The sequence below is a fragment of the Protomyctophum bolini genome, assembly GCF_963924005.1.
Source record: "Protomyctophum bolini genome assembly, chromosome: 8".
Taxonomy (NCBI): Eukaryota; Metazoa; Chordata; class Actinopteri; order Myctophiformes; family Myctophidae; genus Protomyctophum; species Protomyctophum bolini.
Window position 1 is genome coordinate 41,218,659 of NC_137869.1, and position 18,571 is coordinate 41,237,229.

Here is an 18,571-nt window from a genome sequence, read left to right on the forward strand (position 1 = left end):
AAGATCTGCATCTGAGATGAGCGTCTTTATAGCAGAAGGGGCGGAGCCTCGTGTCAGTGACAGGCTGTGATTGATGTGAAGAAGTGAAACCACTTGGGCATCATGGGGGGTGTCTCAGAGAAACTTCTCAATTTGAATAACAATTTAAATGTGTCCAGATTGATTTCCTGTTGCACTCGTTTGTAAATACTATATAGCCTATCATTTTAAAAGCATACAAATGGAATTCAAACCCAAAATGGCAAGTTAACACTAGCCTACTAAAAAGTTAAACACATTTCAGTTATTTTAGAACAGTTTCTCAACCAGTGGTCCATGGACCACAAGTGGTCATGACAATTACAAGGCTAAACATAGGCTATTTGTTACTTTCCTTATCAAAAATGTGCCCATAAAATGTAAGACCTTTTGAACAAATGGCATAAGAGGGGGGGGGGGGGGGGAGTTTAAATTAAATAATGACTGTTATAAAGGCAAAAGGCTTGTTTTTTGTGCTAGGCATATTATAGGCTTGTGTAGGCATATAAGATTTATACGACTCCTTTATAAATGTTTATAATAATCATGATTCATGTATGTGGCAACTTTATTATTTATTGGTCATAATGCATAAGGTCAGTGGAACAGCACATTATAATTAATGTTGTTAGGTAGTTACTTTGTTACACGTTGTTAATAACAACTCTTATTAAGTCTACATTATAATGTATAGGTAATGATGCATTATACATGTGATTATAAGGCATGCTTCACGCCATAATTAGCTATACTCCAATTTTTAGGCTAATGCTTAATTTCCAATATTGTATATAGCCTACTTTTACTTCTCCACATCTCAGAGACAGAAATTGTACTTTTACTCCACTACATTTTTTTGGGAAAACTTTAACTATAGTTTACTTCGTAGATTTTGATTATTATTTAAAAACATAATGTAACCACTTCAGCCATATTTAACCTTTGGCTATTTTCTGGTTTAAGGACTTCAGTGTTTTGTACACACACTTGTATGTCTAAGTACAGAACAAAGAATGTTTGTTTTTGCCATCTTTGTTGAAGAGTCTGGGCAATTATGTTTTAGTTTATTTTGTGCCATTGTTGTTTTAGTTGGCTAAGACTAGATAGTTTAAGTAGCCTAGGCAGGCCTAAAGTTCAATGGATTGTTCAAAGACTGAGCTTAAATCAGAATTTGCTACCAAAAGTAACACTAAGTCTTCCTAGGTTAAAATTACTAGGTTAGGTTTCTGGTGGTTTAGGTTAATTCTAAGTGGGGAACAAAGAACCTTTTTTGCATGGTGGGGAACATAGAACCTGGGGAACATATAGGTACGCTATGAGGTTTAGTTTCAGTGAAGGGGGATTTGTCAACATTTCTATAGGCTGTCTAGACACACATTGTACTAATTGCTTCTGATTGTCATGTACACATGTATATGAATAATAATGGGGTGAAACTATAGTGATGTCTGACTATATGTGCGATGCCAAGTTTCATCATCATCACCATCATATCACACCACACATTAAATGTGTGTACATGACAAGGAGAGCAATTATGTGTGTCAGACAGGCTATACACATTGAAACAACCCCCCCTTCCCTGAAACTTAACCTCATACGTATGCACATTTATTATCAGTGGTGGAAAAGGTATAGGCCTACTCTTTGTTTTTAACTTAAGTAAAAGTATCAATACTGCAATGTAGAAACATTTTGCAAGTAAAAGCCAGATAATTATTGAAATAAAAATAAAAGTAGTCATTATGCAGAAAGTTATCATATAGGCTAGCTATGTCTAAAATGTATATATATAAAAGTTAAAAATGAAGTGGTTAATGTAGTCTGTTTTGTACTGGGTGCCGGGCAGCTAAAGTGAATATCAAATAGCCTATCGAAATAATGAATGAAGGAAAACACACTGTCTGGGGTGAAATAAGGCATATCCCTTTAATTCATTGAGTAATTAAGTGTATTGTTTAAGTCAGACATCCTATTTGCACAGAGCCCACTTCCAAAAAAAAAATCCAGTTTCGAATTGCAGGTGACCTTTGAGAGCGGTTTTGAAGGAGTCAAGGGATTTGCATGTCTTAATGACTGTTGGTAGGGCGTTCCTATAGTACAGGCTATTAGTAATGGTCATAATGCATTTATAAACTCAGTGGACCAGCACATTATAAAGGTACAGGTAAATAGTATGATGCGTTAACACTCGTTATGCATGTTTATAATAACTAGCTAAATTAGTTAAGGTATAAATGAAGAGTGATATGTCATATGGGAAAATAAATAGACCTAGCACATTGATTGATTGAACTTTTTATTTCACACTGTATGCAGAATGGGTACATTTCAAACGAAAGCACAACTCAAAGACAAAAACTGCTATGGACTTAATCGTTTACAACAAATTCATCATAACATAAATGCGCCCACCACACACACACACGCACACACACTGTATACACGCATGCTTTTCACCCGGACAATAATATTTTTGTAATATTTTCATAATGATAATGTTGCTGATCTTGGTGGGTCTTGACTCTTTATACCTCCATGATGCTGCAGTGACAATGTGACATAATAGAATTAAGGTAGGTTTGTATTCTCCCTGCCCACATCCCTGTTTTTTTTTCTACAGGCAGTTTATAGAATGATACCGTCCTCCACTATGCTGGGCTGTTTTCTCTCCTTTTCTTTTTTTCACTGGACCATTCTCACATGTCCCCAGGTACCCGCTTCAAATGTATAGGCTACCAAAGGAGCTCCATAAATTTTTTTAGGAATATTTTTTAAATAATAGGCTACCCACATTTTTCACCGATGTTGTCCCCCTATATAATTATGATTCGTTCTGTGAAAAGTCATGGTGAATCTTTTTTTTTTGTGATCAAGTTTTTATTTTATTTATTGTTAAAAGAAAAAGGGGGTTTCCCCCACCCCACAGATTGAACAGCGAAACAGATACAAAATGACAATACATCCATTGTGAGACCTCAAGTTTACGGGGAGGTTTCCATCTTAGGACGAGTCATGGTGAAATATGAAAGAAGATAGCCTACCTCAAGTTGCCATGTACGGTATTGCTGTAGGCCTACTTCAATATATTTTGATGATATTCTTTTTATGATAGCCTATATATTCCATTGGGTAAAATATAGGCCTATACCCGGTTTAGTGATGGTTTGACAAAAGTTAAGTTTAGTGTTCTAAGTTTAAGCTCCCTTCCCAGTATCCCCACACTATCTAGCATGGCCTATTTGTTCAAAATGGATTTTCTTTTAAAACATATTTTTACAATATTGTTTAACATTTCCCGTGGATCACCTGTAATTTGTCTAGGCCTATATTATGTCAGACTAATGACTACTCGTGGTCCGTGGACCACAAACCAGTGCAACAGGTAAATCAACCTGGAGTCCTGGACTCATTTAAATTGTTCTATGAGAAGTTTCTCTGAGTCTGAGACCCCCCCCCCCCCCTTTTCCCCCTCACTATATGTTTCTTTTCCCTTATTTTTGCTTCCTTTATGATGAATTCCTGTTCTGTTCTTAGACTATATGGAAGAGTCTATTTCTACGTCTCTAAATGTTTTGATGAATTGAACTTGGTGGACCCTCTTGTCTTTGTATTGAGTTTGTGCTCGAAATGTACTGCAATTCTGCAAACTGTTAATACATATTTCAATCAATCAATGAGACATCCATGAAAAGTGAACTTTTCTTAGAAGAGATTAATTTGAAGCACAGAATCCAATTTCAGTTACAGAGGGGTGGTGGAAGTTTTACTTCCTCTCACTCCTTTTCGGATATGCTTGAAGATTTCATACTTTTTGCTTTTCCTTTTATTTCTTCATGCTATATTTTAATCTAATTATTTGAATTGTTTTTCTTTGTGATGAAATGCAAAGAATTGTTTCTGTTTTATCTGTTTTATATATGACAAAAACAAAAACAAACAAACTAACAAAGCTCAGTGGTTTCACCTAAAGAAACATCAATCACAGCCTGTCACTCACTAGACTCCGCCCCTTCCATCCACGCAGAGTCGCAGACTATTAAGGAAGGCGTACGCTCATCAGATCTCACATTCTCAACTCAACAGAAGCAAGCCGAACTTATCCCTGGAAAATAAGGATATAAATCACATTAGCGTGGGAATAATCTCAGGAGTCAAGATGCCTTATTTCGGCAACGTGAGAGACCTCTCCATCGTCTTCAGCTCTCCCCCGGAGTTCGGCAATGGAGATGTGGTGTCCGGCAAGGTGATCCTGGAGCTAAACGGACGGAGCAAAGTGCACGCTGTCAAACTGGACGTTAAGTATCTGAACCTGAGAGAAGAGCTTCTGCATGCAGGTCACTATCAATTATTCTCATATCATATATTCATTGTGCTGCTTATTGGAAATGAATTTGGACGAAAATGTTAAATGTGCACAATTTAGGCAATTTTGTTTCCTTCGAGGATGAATCAGGCAATTCAAAGTTTAAAATGTGTTGAGTAGCCTAGTATTTGAAGGCTTTGTGGCTCCACACACATTTACAAACCCTAATGATGCACACTGCAATTGCTGTACGCAGGCCGGACACATTCTCATCATCTCATGTCATGTCAACACATTGTCTACAGGTTGTCGTTCATTTAGGAGAGATTATCCAAGCATGTGCAGAATGCACAGGCTTTGTGGCTCCACACAAATTTACAAACCCTAATGATGCACACTGCAATTTCTGCGGCTACGCAGGCGGACACTCATGTCATGTCAACATATTGTCTACAGGTTGTCGTTCATTTAGGAGAGATTATCCAAGCATGTGCAGAATGCAGATACAAACAGGTTATTCCTAACCTCGGTGACACCAGGTTGAGGTTATTCATGCCGGCCATTCTCTGGCAAAGTGGCTCTAGCACTGGTAAAAACCATCTGTCAACACAGGTGCATGTCGTTCCCCAATCACCTACGTGCCCTTGCTGGGGAGGCGCGTGCCCTTTTACTGCCCAACACATAATCCAATTAAGTGAATTAACTAATACGTAATCTATTAAACTAATATAAATAATAATGCTTTGGCTAAATAATATCAATCCTAATACAAACACAAACTGCCTTGAGAAATCTATCTATTAATGTTCAATTCATGTTGGCTGCAATGTATGTCTCAAAATAAACCCATTTTAAGATGTCAATGAAATACAGAAATAGACGGAAACACCCTTTCTTTTTATCCTATAGCCTCCTGCATGAGTTCTCTCTAAAACGTATTTTCTGTTTACTGAAGACTAAGAGCAGATGGAGAGAGCCCTGCGATTGCAAGTGTGGTTGCCTCTTGTAAGACATTTTAACAGACTTTATATAAGTCTGATGTCATACTGTATGTCATAGTCTACATCATAATAATGGAAAACATCAGCGTGGTGACATAATAATGGAAAATCCCATAGAGCCACATGACGTCAGAAGTTACTCTAGAAAGAAACATACAATAAAATGACATTAACAATAGTCTGGTTGCCCCGTAGCCAACCACACTAATTAATTAATATTAGGAGAGCATACTAACATTTATTTATTTCCCCTCAGATACACTCTCTGCAGGCATACACGAGTACCCCTTCAGTTTCCAGATCCCAGAACGCATGGGGATGTTCTTTGAGGAGAAACACGGTGGCAGCATTCGTTACTTTGTGAAAGTGAGGCTCCACCGACCCTGGGCAGCTGTCAAGAAGACCAAGAAAGAGTTTACTATCATCGAGACCATCGACGTCGACACACCCACCCTGTACTGATGATGATGAAATCCAAGAGACTTGTCAGCGCACACAGTCAGACACCACCGCTATAGTTTCACCCCATTATTATTCAATTAGGTATACATACAGTACATACATGTAGTATCTCCTGACATTCAGCCTGAAGTTTGCACAGTGGTGCAGCCGCTCCAATGCGCAGCCGTTTTGCAAGAAATGTCTGTGACATGTTGACATCATCAGACGTCCTCATTGTGAGGAAAGGCACCGCTCACTTCACACAGTGTGCTTTTTTAAATGGGTGTGGCTATTTTTAATGGGTGTGGCTATAGCTATTCAGGGCGAAGCCCTGACATGACAATCAGGAGCAGTTAGGGTACAATGTGTGTGTCAGATGGAATCTCCCTTCCCTGAAACTTAACCTTATACACGTATGCACATTTTTTGAGTGTGAATGTTTGTTTTGTAAACGTCATTGATAATGAAGGGAAAATGTACGTCATAATATAACTCTAATATTGTCTCTTTATTGTTAATGGCATTTAATGTTTGTGTTGGCACCTTTTGTTTTACCTTTTGTTTTACATCACTATTACATAATATATTAGCGCCCCTCACTTCACACAGGTGTGATTTTCATTATCCGACAGTCATTAGACTGACAACCTACCTCAAGCCTTAACCTAACCCTAACCGCAAGCACGGGAGCAGCGCATGTTCGAGCGCTTGTCCGACTGTTGTTCCCACATGTCGGACTAATGCTCCAGCCTGGAGCATTCACATAGCCTAATGTGATTTCTCAGAACAGGACAAATTAAGTTGACACTTCCTTCATCTTTCTAAATAAATGTTTTTTTTATTTGATTTGATTTGATTTATCTTTTGTGTTAAACACATTACAGGTTAATGCCCTGACGATTTGCAGCCCTAACCCTAAAACTATACAGGAGTTAAGATATTGTTATCCTCAGATTCATCTGGCCTAGGCCTACTTCATATATTTGTTGATGAGGCTGTTAACAAATAGCCAGTGGCCAAAGGCCTGACTCTTTATTTATTTATTTCTCTCTTATTTTAATTTTACATTTAAAGTAAATTCACAGTCTGTTGCTCACCATTAACAATGTATAGCCTAAAGTCAATTTGACTAATTATAGTTCAATGAATTGAGAAAATAACTGTACATGATGAATAAAAGTGTACAGCATTGCCAAGTCATGCCAGATGATGACGTTGGAAGAGACTTGGCAGTGTACATATCAGACATTTGCCTCTAGTTTCACCCTATTACTATTCAATTACATGTAAGCTTACATGACAACCAGGAGTTAGGGTGTGTGATGGGGATGGGGTGCTTGGAATGGGTTCAGAATCATGAAAACCCCCTAGTTTGACACGTAACCCGTAAAATTGCAGCTGTACGAAAAGCTTGAATGATGCTCTTTCTATCTGCAAAGTGTTTGTTTAAGAAAAATCCACCATAGACATGTTATGAGCTACTTTATGTCAAGAAAGAGATTTTCCAAGTGTTGGAGTTTGGAAGCACTCCCTTTCAGTAATGCAACATCCTGCTGCCTCCTGCATTATGTGCAAATTCAAAACAGGTGGTACGCAGGGCTGTTGAGTGATTAATCAGAGCGTTTCCAAACTCCAATACTCCAATCACCTGCAAGGAATTTCTTGACATAAAGTAGCTCATAACATGTCTACCGTGGACTTTTATGGGCCCAATTGACCCAATGGCTAATTTGGCCCTGAGGAGTGGACCTGGTGAGACGTAGGAGGGGCCAGGACAGGAGTCAGCCCACACAGAGCCCTAGTCCTTCCATGCGCCAGAAGCGTACCTCCCACCCCTGGCAGAGTAGTTCTGGAGTAGTTCCAACGGATTGTGTGGCCCTGTCTTTCCCTAATGGGACTGATCAAGGGTAACTACTGGGACGTAAGTCGGGACTTGATATCCCCGGCTGGGTCGCCTGAGTGAGGGGTATGATGTGGGTAGACCCGAAACCCCGTTGACCTCAGGATACATCACTGAGGATCTAAAAAAAAAAAGGTATTATCATATTAATTTATCATTGTTAATCATCATGATGATGCCATTACAAAACATGGGCTACATGGAAGAAATGTGTTTAATTGTGAGAGTGTCGAGCGGTCAAGGCAACAAATGAATAGAGACCAGTCCAGGGCACCTTCAATAAGGCTTTATTTCTCCATTGTTTCTCAATCACTTTGACAGTCATATGCATAACAACCTGTCATATCTCGGGTTAAAGACAACTGACTGCTTTTTATAGGGCAGTCCATTACCTGGTTAGCCCATACCATTCCCCATGGGTAACCATAACCATATTCCCCATTCTTAGAATCACACAATGCCATTTTATATAAACTTACTCCCTGTATATGCACCCTCAATACCTATTCACAGTTAGTAGTTAGCATAGAATATATACACAACACATACAGGATTACATTCATTATAGTCCATCCCAATCCCCCTGCTATCCATTTCCCACGTGGTCCCTCCCGGAACTATAATAGGGGTGCCTATACCCGGAGGGAACTCATTTGCCCGAACACCACCCTGAGAGGAGGATGAGAGTAAACCATAGAGTTATTATATACTCTAGGAGTAAACAGAGGTAAGTTTAGACATCAGAGATTTACATTCCTTCTTCACAAGTCTTCTCATTATACTGGTCAATTAGAAAGTATGCTGTCCTATTTATTCCTAAACTAATGTGCCTTATATCTGTTCATTTGTAGTTGTATGAGGAGATCCGCCACTTCAGAGAATCACCGACAACTCAGTGTCCCCCCTTAACTTCAATAAATGCATTTGTTACAATTTGTGTCCTTATTTACATTATACCCTACATGTAGAATTGTGTTAGCATCTGCATTAGGTATAGTGACGGCGTCCGCCGTTACATTAATAAAACGAAATTAACTGCTAGAAGGTCCTAAATTAACTTCTTCTACTGTAGCCTATCACAACCTGTCATAAAATAAGACTCTGCTACCATCTAGTGGAAGTTGACGTAGCGCAACAGACCAATCAACCAATTAACCACCTAAAGTTTAAGCCCTGAACCCTACATAGTTGACCGGGGTCCCCCAGGGCTCTATATGCTTGGTTAAGATCTTTTTTTTTTTACCCCATATATACCAAATCTCTTTGCTGAAAATAGACGATCTACAATCTCATAATGCATCAGGTTCCGTAATTTTCTCTGAATGCAGTACATGTATGGAGTTTGTTTTTGTCACAAAAAAACAAAGAAAACAATAGCAACACACATACAGTACAAACAAACATGAAACAAGAAAAAGAAAATAAACTAAAGTCGACATTGCGTATCAAAATGTACATCACATATTCCTAGGCATTTACTGTTGTTCCTCATTCCCCCATACCCTTATTCTTTCTGTTCAGTCTTAAATGTTGTCCATTTGGACCATTTGTCCTCCATTAGTTCTTTCTGCAGTCTCAGGCGGTGTGTCAGTTTCTCCATGAGACGTATCTCCTGAATCAACTCCTCCCATTGTCCCTGTGTTGGAGGTTCCATCTGTCCCCATTTTCTTGTGATAGCTTTCTTTCCTGCCGCCAATAAAATGTTTACCAGATATCTATCCTCTCCTCGTATCTTTCCCCCCCATCAAGTTTCCGAAGTACAAAAAAATCACATTCATAGGCACCTCATATCCTAATATCATCATGTATCATTTTCCAAAAAACATCAATTATGTATGCAGTTTATACAACAAGTAGTAGGCCTACATGTTCAATCTTTGGCATTGACACTTTCTTTTGTAGCCTAAATGCACTCCTACTGTTATGACAGTAATTATAACATAATTGAAGTTATAAAAACATAGGATATATATACACACATACAGTATACCCACCCCCTGGAGTGTGTGTGTGTGTGTGTGTGTGTGTGTGTGTGTGTGTGTGTGTGTGTGTGTGTGTGTGCGTGTGTGCGTGTGCGTGTGAAGTTCTATTTCTCATCTGTTATAGAAGCTATTGAAAATTGTAATTACTTATACTAATACGTAGAAATATCTTTCAACTATCCAATATAAACCACCTTTTGTTTCTTTGCGTTTCATTCTCAGGGCTTAGGTGTCCCTTCCAACCCTAGTGCTCCGGACCATAGCAGCCATGTACACGGGTACACCAGCATGCTATGTGCAGCATTAAACATCAACCAGGATGAACACGTTACCAACAAACATCTGTATGGAGGGCTACTGAGGGTGAGGGAGAAGAGAGCAGCCAGGAGAATGAGGCCAGTCACTGCCATCGACACTGGGAGCCAGAAGACATCTCAGGGTAGGAACCATGTTTATTTATTTGTTTTCTTTGCTTCTGATTGTGTTGTGTATGTGATTCATGCTGTTGATGGATTGTTGTCATATTGTGCTGTATGTTGTGTAGGAAGGAAAGGAAATGTTCAGTTAACTGTTTCTGGCTCTAGAATTGAAGGCATATACTAACTAGGCTGTATACTGTATGTTGTGGTGTTGTTAAAGTTGTGACAGGGTGGATTTATTCATATGATTGGCTTGGTGGCAACACTATGTAGGCCTTTCTTCATGGCCGTTATTTCTTTCTTTCTTTCTTTCTTTCTTTCTTTCAGTAATCAAGCAAACTATGTATTAAGTAATCATGGCAAATATGCGTGCCAAAACAATGTAAAAGTACCATATAGACAACATTCAGTCACTAGATGGCGGTATACACCTCCCCTCTCCACACTATTGATCTCTGTACTGCATAGTTTCACAATTCAAAATTCAAAAGGAGTTAGCTGGTTTGCCTTATTTTTTTAGGATCCAAATGAGTTGGGTTTTCACCGAAGCACTTTTTAATACTTTCCATTAATCCATTGGTTAATTTTTTTTTTTTTTTAACCAACACACAGACAGTGTTCAATAGCATTGATTTACGACAACAAAAACAAACATGAAGTTATAGGTGGTTTCTTCTGTTCCGGACAGCAATAATATATTAATTACAATGTAATTTTATAAAGCACTTATCAAAACAAAGTTACAAAATAATTGGAACAGAACAGAATAGAAACAGAATAGAAAAGTGTGCTCCTCGAGAGAGAGCATATAGGCCTCCGCCAGGCCAGGCTGCCTATACAGAAACTATGGTCATATAGCCACTTGGAATGGGATCTGACTTATCTCAAACTTATCTTGATCACATGACCCCGGAGCTAATGTGTACCGATTTGTGTGAGTTTTGGACAAAATCAGTATGCTGTGGGATTTAAAGAAAAAATAATTAATTAATCATAATAATTAGGGTCATCTGGCACAGCGTTCAAACAAGGCCTATAAGTCGTGTCATGATCCAAGAGATCCAGGTAAAAAAATATATATCTTTGTATGACCTACCATTCAAGATTTATAAAACATAAAGAACACCACAGAGATGATGCATATACCACGTGATGTACAAAGAATAGTCCAGTGTGCTTCAGCCAGTTGAAGGTAGAAGCAGTGATGTAAAAAGTACTCGCAACATAGATGTACTCTGTTACAAGTGGATGTCCCATATTCAAATGGGCTTGAGTAAAAGTACAAAAGTATTGGTATAAAAATGTACCGAAAGTATAGAAACTACTAATTTTACAGAATGTCCCCATTTCACAAGTTTTCGAATATATTTAGAAAATAGCTTGTGATCGACGATTGTGAGCTTTGATCAACTTGTAGATCTGCTATTTTCAAAGGGCCGAAACTACGGGTGTCCCGATCACGTTTTTTTGCTCCCGGTCCGATTCCGATCATTTGATTTTGAGACATGCCGATACCGATTTTTCCCGATCCGATCTTTACATTTTAAATAATACAACACTTATGCCACGTGAGAAATGTATGTCACTCTAGTCTAGTCTGTTACCTTTCAATTATTCAAAGGCAAAAATATGTGACGACTTTTATTAGAACTATAGAAGGACTGTCATTGTGGATTGATGTCATATGAAAGCAGGGAATCATAGCAAAAATAATGATTTTTTGGTTAATTAGATTGAGTGAATCTTGCAACTACAGCAAGACATTATCATATCATGCATAGTGGGGGTTGTGTTCCTTTAATTGTTTGGGTCTATTTCACACCTCTGTGAATGTCTTTCTTGCATGATATTTGAGACCAAGTGTTTGCCATTTCTGGAACTAGTGCCCCAGGAGGACAAACAAGTATAAACATGACAGTTTTCACAAAATATCATTGTTTATACATCTTTCTTTGATATTTACATTAGACACAAGCCTATTTAGACACACTATTTTATTGAAATAAAAAAAGAAAATCATTTGAAAATGAGATGATATAGGCTCCGATTTCCAATCACCCGATCCGATCGGGACATCCCTAGACGAAATGTATAAGCTACTGTAGGCATATAGGCTTACTGTATGGCTGAACGCACGAGCGCGCACACACACACACACACACACACACATACACACATCGCCATCAAATGCCTTGGAAAAGACTTGGCCCGATGCTAAATGAACTTGACGAGCCCTGACCTAAACGGTGAAATGTGAGGACCCACATTTTATGTTGGGGTCTCGTACCTTGTGCCACATGAGGTATATCTGAAGCGGCATGAAACGGTGTACCACCAGAATCTCCCTGTAGAAGCAGGGGTGATGGGGATCTATCTTTTTCGATGGGACCTGCAGCCCCAAAGTCATGACACCCATATGGCCAGCAGGCTTGAGCCCTGCTTGGGCCAAACACATCCCCATATACACGTCATCGATGGGGTGAAGAGGGATGTTCTTGGACATGTTGTATATGACTGAGGCTGTATATCCTGACAGGAGGAACCCCCCGCCGTCACAGTATGAAGGGTACTCGTTTGACTGCTGCACCTGAACAGGGACATAGTATTTGCTTGATGGATCACGGATGGGCCTGCCCCCATTCAGGTGCCCTACGAAGAGGTGTGTGCCGCTGTTTCCGTCCTTGTTGCTGCCAAGGAGGTACTCCACCATGTTGTCCGTGTTGGCAAAAATGTCGTCGTCCCCATTGAGGAGGAAGTGGACGTGTGGACAGTTCCTGTCCATCCACTCCAGGAAGAGGACCTGCTTCAGAGTGAGGTTGTAGAAGGTGTCTTTGAACTCCCACTGCAAGATGTCTCCGTGCTCGCGTTGTTCCAGTTCTAGCATCTGATCCAGCCTCTGCCGCTCGAACCCACTGCCCGCTGTTCCCACGAGGAACAGCCTACGGATCTGCTTGCCCCTCTCCATCCTCTCCTCGCCCCAGGTCTTACGCAGCACCTCTCGTCGCTCGTAGTTCTCAGGAGAGCTCTTAATGACAAGCAGGAGGAAGACGTCCCCGGATTGTTCCGGCCCTCCACATTTATCAGGGACGTCCAGCAGCAGTGGGAGGTGACGGCAGTGGCGGTAGTGCAGGAAGTCTTGGATGTGTGCGGGAAGAGTGGAGAAGCCTGTCACGTTCACGTTGTCTGCCATGATGGACGTGTTCCTCTGGCAGGTTAATGGCCAGGAAGATGGAGAGGAGGTGCTTTGCTTGGCTGCCGTAATCCTCGGACCTGCTGTGACTTCTCCCACGGTCCCGTTGGTAGGAGGGCTTTGCCTAAGAAGGAAGACCAAGCACAATGCCGCAGTGGCTCCAACCAGCATGAAGCCCATCCGCTCCACCCAGCGAGAAAGTTTCGTTCTCATCCTTCACACTATAATGGGACAGAAAAAACTATTGAAAAGCAGTGACATGATCTCTCTGGAACTCTCTATAGCTCGATCCAATGGGGCACAAGAAAACACACTTGACGTCTTATCCACAGCATTAGAAACACTTAAATCATGACAACATCTCTGATGACTGTTATTTTCCTTTTTAATTTTCTTTTTCCAATGGTAAAGTACCTGTCTCGCTTTATTTATTTATTATTATTATTAGTGTGGTTGCCTATGGGCAACCATACTATTGTTTTTCTACCCTTTTATTTCTCCTTAGATAAACTTTATTTTGTCTCTCGCTCAGGGTACACCAGAATTACCTTGGTTTACATTTCTTTAACTTGAGGTAACCTCAACCACACTCTAGTGAAGAGCACGCCTATCAAGACGCCCCCTGCACTCTATAGTGAAGTTCTACATAATCGTCAACCCTGAACAGAAAGCGTGGCAAAATCAGCCTTGTTCAGACCTAGTAATACTACCGACTACTATATGTTTCAAGCATACGAAGCATAAGCACCACACAGCCCTTTCAGTGCGCAACAGAAAAGATGATCTAACTATGAATTGATTGCACACACAATCACTGAATTGTGTATTTGGTGTCCCACCCAGGGGCACCAAATATACAAATATACAATAACTGACTTTGTCAAATACATGACACCTGAACGTACCGAGTGGGTCAAAAAGGAACATTTGTCACATGTCTCCTGTCATTGTCTGTAAGCTTGTTCTTTTTTTTTAAATATATTTTTTATCCCACGATTTTGTAACCCATTTTTCACCCCTGTGTCAATCATCTAATGTGATCCTGGGCTATACACACCCTCCACCAACCTAGTCCCCATATATGAGGGACATGGGGAGAGCAACGGACTTGAACTCATGCTTCCTTCATGCCTGAGTGTCCAAGTTGCTCCTTTACACCTGACAGGGGAGAGTTTCCCTGGTTGGACGTAGCGCGTGGAAGGAACACTGTCCCGGAATCTAATATTTTCACCTTTATTGCTGCCTACTTAATTGATTTGTTCAATCGTGCACAATTGAGGTAATTATATCAGACCTAAGGCCCCTGGGAAGGCCTATAACATCTAAATAGTTTCTATTAGGCGAATTACTCAGATATATACTAAAGCTTGAAACTGTTATTCCAGTGTTTGTTTAAATAATCCAACCTAATGTCTTTTACATTATTTATTACACATAATCAAAGTACAGATTGGTAGTATTTACAAATGGATTGAGTCTGGCTGTTGGCCTAAACTCTAGATTGCGAGAATAGCAAGATTAAACAAGACAGTAATAATTAAATCAGATCAGTGGTGATCAGGTAGATCAGTGGTGATCAGTGGTTATCAGGTAATTAAAACCTGTATGGAAAACAAAGAAACACAAATAGCACATTATGTTTACAGCTATTTAACTGGTATACTATATGCGATGATGATACATTGTTATTACAGAAATAGAATGAACATACCGTTAGTCCATTTAGATGTTAGATTGTGTTTAAATAAAAACACAAAAAAGAAAAGCAGTGACCTTCTGATTACCAGACAGCCTCTCCCTTGTACTTCTCCCTTGTCCCTTCATGTATCAAATCACCTTTTAAGTAGTGTCTCTGAGCCCCTATTTCCTATCACTGAATTCCACCACAATTGTTGAAGCAACCGTCTTATAAATTCTGGATTATCGGGACGTATTCTACTTTACAGACACGCTGCTGCTCCTTATCCACTTTGGTTTCGTTTACCACTCACCTCAAAGGTTTATTACTGCCTTGTGATATACAATACAATGTACACTATATACAAAAAGGTCGGTTGAGCTTCTCTTAGAGACTCTCGTAGTTACAATTATTAGTCATTGGTGTCTCTTGGTGTTAATTTGAATAATGAAAAAAGGATTCGATCCAAAAATGACTTGGCAAGTTTCAAGTAAATGCATGTTGATTTGCATAATGCATACCATACTGGTATGAATGAATGAAGGTCAAAACTATACTGTATATGATTCTTATAGTTTACTTTTACGGCTGAAATGAACATTGTCAATTAATTCATGGAACAAATGTGATTTAAAACGAATCCTCTCTTCTATAAAAATCATTATTTGCAGCACCTGGGTTTTAGAAATTGCAATGGTTTATATAGGCTGTATCTTTAAAACGGCAGAATAATTAAACATACATTACCAAAGCTGACCTCTGTGCAGAGACGGCTTGGTTTCACCCATGAAGTCAAGCACTTACAGTAACTGCACTGAACAAGGGCAGCTAAAAGTGTCATCGAAGCATTTGTCATAAATGTACAGCAACATTCATGCTTGAATGCCCCCACCCCCTGTCAAAAACAGCTAAAATCTCTAAAACGAAAGAAAGCAGAAACCCTGTTGTGGGATAAAAGCAAACGTGGTTGGTTTGCTAAAGTAAAAAAAAATGTTAACATAGCTAAATCAGTTTAACCACTTTAAAGTTTAACTTTAAACCATTAAGACCTGAGGCCTACAAATGCTTTCTATATCTGTATAGTTCTCACACTTTGATTTTTTTTTATTGTGCACTGCGAAAACAGCAGATCGTAAGTGTGTGTGTGTGTGTGTGTGTGTGTGTGTGTGTGTGTGTGTGTGTGTGTGTGTGTGTGTGTGTGTGTGTGTGTGTGTGTGTGTGTGTGTGTGTGTGTGTGTGTGTGTGTGTGTGTGTGTGTGTGTGTGTGTGTGTGTGTGTGTGTGTGTGTGCTGTGAATATCAGTGCATGGTCAATAGACGGCGGTGAAGCAAGACTTTTATTGCAGTGAATGGAATGAAGTTGGCACGGACTTAAAAGCATGATTATCAAAAGGACAAAGGACACTTTGTACTTTAATCATCTGCAATAAAAGCCCTTTGACCGCTAGTATTCACCGTTTGACGTGGACAGTCAATAAAAATGAACAATATTTGATTACAGTATTCCATAATACATTTGTTCTGGCCTCGCATTAACTTTGGCAGAGTAGAATGAACGGAGGCTATGTACATCTGTCTACCATAGAGAGTGGAAGAAATGCAAAGGGACCCTATGGGGGGAAGCGATGAAAAGAGCTTAACCGAGAGGGTCCCGAGAGGGGCTATGGTGTTGGTAGACCCGAAACCCCGTTGACCTCAGGATACATCACTGAGGATACGTCCCAGGTGCATCCATGCAATGTATTCTTTTAGTTATAGTTCTTCTATTTATAGTAACTCATAGGGCTGTATTTTGCGTGTCTTAAGTACCAGGTCTTATTCCCTAACTTGAGTAAACTAAAGACCTGGAGGCGTGATCAATGCTCTTTGGCCACTCAGAATAGCCAAATGGCATTGATCACGCCTCCAGGTCTTTAGTTTACTCAAGTTAGGGAATAAGACCTGGTATTTAAGACACGCAAAATACAGCCCCCAGGCTCATAGACTATGTGACAACCAGGTATAGTCAGGTGACCACCGGAGAGACGGGTGACAGCCGGAATGTAGATGGCACCCGGGTGAGCAGTATGGGTTGGCAAACCTTTTGAGTTTCTATCAACTTTTTGACCTAAATTTAACAAAATCAATGGCAAATGAAGGTCCCCCAGGAGCTTTTTTCATGCAATTTCCCCAAAGGGCCCCTGAGAGCAGAGATGGGCAAAATACATTGAAAATGTATTTTGATACAAAATACAAATAATGGGTCAAAAAATGTATCTAAATACAAAATACATCTTCCATCCCAGCTAAATACAAATTACAAAATACAAAAAAGTATTTCAAATACTGCCCATCTCTGCCTGAGAGCCAAGGGCCCCTGGGCCACGGCCCAATTGGCCAAATGGCTAATTTGGCCCTGAGGAGTGGACCTGGTGAGACGTAGGAGGGGCCAGGACAGGAGTCAGCCCACAGAGCCCTAGTCCTTCCATGCGCCAGAAGCGTACCTCCCAGCCCTGGCAGAGTAGTTCTGGAGTAGTTCCAACGGATTGTGTGGCCCTGTCTTTCCCTAATGGGACTGATCGAGGGTAACTACTGGGACGTAAGTCGGGACTTGATCACCCCGGCTGGGTCGCCTGAGTAAGGAGTATGATGTGGGTACTAGACCCGAAACCCCGTTGACCTCAGGATACTGATACAGGATCACTGAGGATTAATTTATTATTATTTTTTAAATAAAAGGTATTATCATATTAATTTATCATTGTTAATGTATATCCACGGGCATAATAGCATGATGATGCCATTACAAAACATGGGCTACATGGAAGAAATGTGTTTAATAAAACGAAATTAACTGCTAGAAGGTCCTAAATTAACTTCTTCTACTGTAGCCTATCACAACCTGTCATAAAATAAGACTCTGCTGCCATCTAGTGGAAATTGACGTAGCGCAACAGACCAATCAACGATCTACAATCTCATAATGCATCAGGTTCCGTAATTATGTATATGTGTATATTGTGTGCGTGCGTGTGTGTGTGTGTGTGTGTGTGTGTGTGTGTGTGTGTGTGTGTGTGTGTGTTATAGAAGCTTGAAAATTGTAATTACTTGTACTAACGTTGAATATCTTTCAACTATCCAATATAAACCACCTTTTGTTTCTTTGTGTTTCATTCTCAGGGCTTAGGTGTCCCTTCCAACCCTAGTGCTCCGGACCATAGCAGCCATGTACACGGGTACACCAGCATGCTATGTGCAGCACTAAACATCAACCAGGATGAACACGTTACCAACAAACATCTGTATGGAGGGCTACTGAGGGTGAGCGAGAACAGAGCAGCCAGGAGAATGAGGCCAGTCACTGCCATCGACACTGGGAGGAGGGTAGGAACCATGTTTATTTATTTGTTTTCTTTGCTACTGATTGTGTTGTGTATGTGATTCATGCTGTTGATGGATTGTTGTCATATTGTGCTGTATGTTGTGTAGGAAGGAAAGGAAATGTTCAGTTAACTGTTTCTGGCTCTGGAATTGAAGGCATATACTAGGCTGTATATGTTGTGGTGTTGTTAAAGTTGTGACAGGGTGGATTTATTCATATGATTGGCTTGGTGGCAACACTATGTAGGCCTTTCTTCATAGCCGTTATTCCTTTTTT

At 40.0% G+C, this 18,571-nt stretch overlaps 2 protein-coding genes across 2 annotated transcripts; one reads left to right on the forward strand and one right to left on the reverse strand.

Annotated features, from left to right (window-relative positions):
- The first annotated feature begins 4,104 nt into the window (after positions 1 to 4,104).
- Positions 4,105 to 5,914, forward strand: LOC308320622 (arrestin domain-containing protein 3-like). The gene is made up of 2 exons (XM_080771170.1): positions 4,105 to 4,355; positions 5,582 to 5,914. The coding sequence occupies exons 1-2, from the start codon at positions 4,178 to 4,180 to the stop codon at positions 5,785 to 5,787; spliced, it is 384 nt and encodes a 127-aa protein (XP_080627296.1). The 5' UTR covers positions 4,105 to 4,177; the 3' UTR covers positions 5,788 to 5,914.
- A 6,392-nt stretch (positions 5,915 to 12,306) lies between these two features.
- LOC308320239 (N-acetyllactosaminide beta-1,3-N-acetylglucosaminyltransferase 3-like) lies at positions 12,307 to 13,470 on the reverse strand (the record flags this gene model as incomplete). The annotated part of the gene is made up of 1 exon (XM_080770557.1): positions 12,307 to 13,470. One exon carries the CDS (start codon positions 13,468 to 13,470, stop codon positions 12,307 to 12,309), a length of 1,164 nt encoding a protein of 387 aa, XP_080626683.1.
- Positions 13,471 to 18,571: the final 5,101 nt, after the last annotated feature.

Coding starts and splice junctions, on each gene's coding strand:
- LOC308320622 (XM_080771170.1), top strand. CDS start 4,178: ATGCCTTATTTCGGCAACGTGAGAGACCTCTCCATCGTCTTCAGCTCT. Junction 4,356..5,581: donor AGAAGAGCTTCTGCATGCAG/GTCACTATCAAT, acceptor ATTTCCCCTCAG/ATACACTCTCTGCAGGCATA.